The sequence below is a fragment of the Eurypyga helias genome, unplaced genomic scaffold (genome assembly GCF_000690775.1).
Source record: "Eurypyga helias isolate BGI_N326 unplaced genomic scaffold, ASM69077v1 scaffold1354, whole genome shotgun sequence".
In the NCBI taxonomy this organism is placed as follows: domain Eukaryota; kingdom Metazoa; phylum Chordata; class Aves; order Eurypygiformes; family Eurypygidae; genus Eurypyga; species Eurypyga helias.
Window position 1 is genome coordinate 1,818 of NW_010246572.1, and position 1,391 is coordinate 3,208.

General features: G+C 44.6%; 1 protein-coding gene across 1 annotated transcript; it reads left to right on the forward strand.

The window, feature by feature from the left end:
* Positions 1 to 533: 533 nt before the first annotated feature.
* LOC104508711 (duodenase-1-like) lies at positions 534 to 666 on the forward strand (the record flags this gene model as incomplete). The annotated part of the gene is made up of 1 exon (XM_010150426.1): positions 534 to 666. A coding segment is annotated over one exon (133 nt), but the record flags the coding sequence as incomplete, so codon positions are not given.
* Positions 667 to 1,391: the final 725 nt, after the last annotated feature.

The window sequence follows — 1,391 nt, forward strand, 5'->3', positions numbered from 1 at the left end:
ACCCAGTCAGGTTCGTTCTCATGTGGGGGATGAAGGGGATTAAAATCAACTAGATTCTTCAGGATGATGTTCTGAGGCTCCTCGCAGCAGCTCTGAAGCTGACATGCTGACAGAACCAGTGTGCAGTTGCTCAACTGTCAGCATCATGTGCCTTTATGCCTGGGGATATTCTGTCTGGTCTAGCCACTACTCCAGCAGGCTGCAGATCTCATGTTAAATCCTTTTTCATATCCTTCTGACACAACAGATGGCTCAGATATACCCATATGTCTAAAGTAGAACTAGCTGTTTCTTTTCAGGGATGTGAAGGCAGTTCTTGAATCTCAGATGGCCTCCAGGCCTGAACTGCTTCGTGGATCACCTTAGAGGCAACCTTAAGACAGCAACAAGCCCTGCAGATCTGGGCCTGGAGGGACATGGTCAAAAGAGGAGGTTCTTCTCATGGAGGGAGGCAGGAGGATCAGTTTCTTCCTTAGGGCAAGAGGAGTTGTGCCTGTGCCCTGACATATCTTCCGACTCCTTTTACCTCACAGGCGGAATCTGGTGGACCATTAGTCTGCAATGGGAAGGCTCAGGGTGTTGTTTCTTATGGACCCAAATATTGCATCTTTCCTGAAGTATTTACCAGAGTGTCCTATTTTGAGCCATGGATACATGGAGAGCTGAGTGAGTTTGCACTCCAAGACCTACCTGACTCTCCTTTCTCTGACTAAAATGCTCAATGCCCCATTTCCACAGCACATCAAATATCTGCTGATGCTCAGAAGCTTCCAGGGACAGCTGAAACAGAGTCAGAGCATATGCTTACGGCATATGCACAGGGTTCTGTGCCAAGGAATATCTCCATGGCAATGTAAAAATGCGTGCAAAAATTCAAATTATTCCCTTCCTCCCACTGCTATCTCCTGCTCTGCTTTCTGGCCACCAATAAAACCATGCCCCACTTTGCTTGTGTGTGCAGCCTTCTTGGGAACAGGATGGAATGCCTGAGGGTGAGAATGAAGAGCCTAAGTTCAATGTCCTACTGACACAGGTAGTGTCAGCTCACACAGGAGTGAGCTCATACCAGAAGCATGTTGTGATATTTAATGTACAGGATGCCAAACAAAAAAAAGTTATTTTGTATTATTTCCTTTAGTTGCTGTTGATGACAAAAAGTATGATTAGTAGATCCAAGAGAGAAATGTCCACTGAAAGTTACTGATCAGAAAGGAGAGAGGAATGAATTTTGCCAGCTCCAGACAAGTAGTCTAAACTGCCTTTCGTATCACGAGAAAGATAAAGACATTTCTGCCATCCTGATAGCAATTCAGTGGGATGAAGAAGTGAATCTGGAAAAAAAAAATGTGTGTTGAGATAAAGACAACCTAATAAGACAGAAAATGAAATTA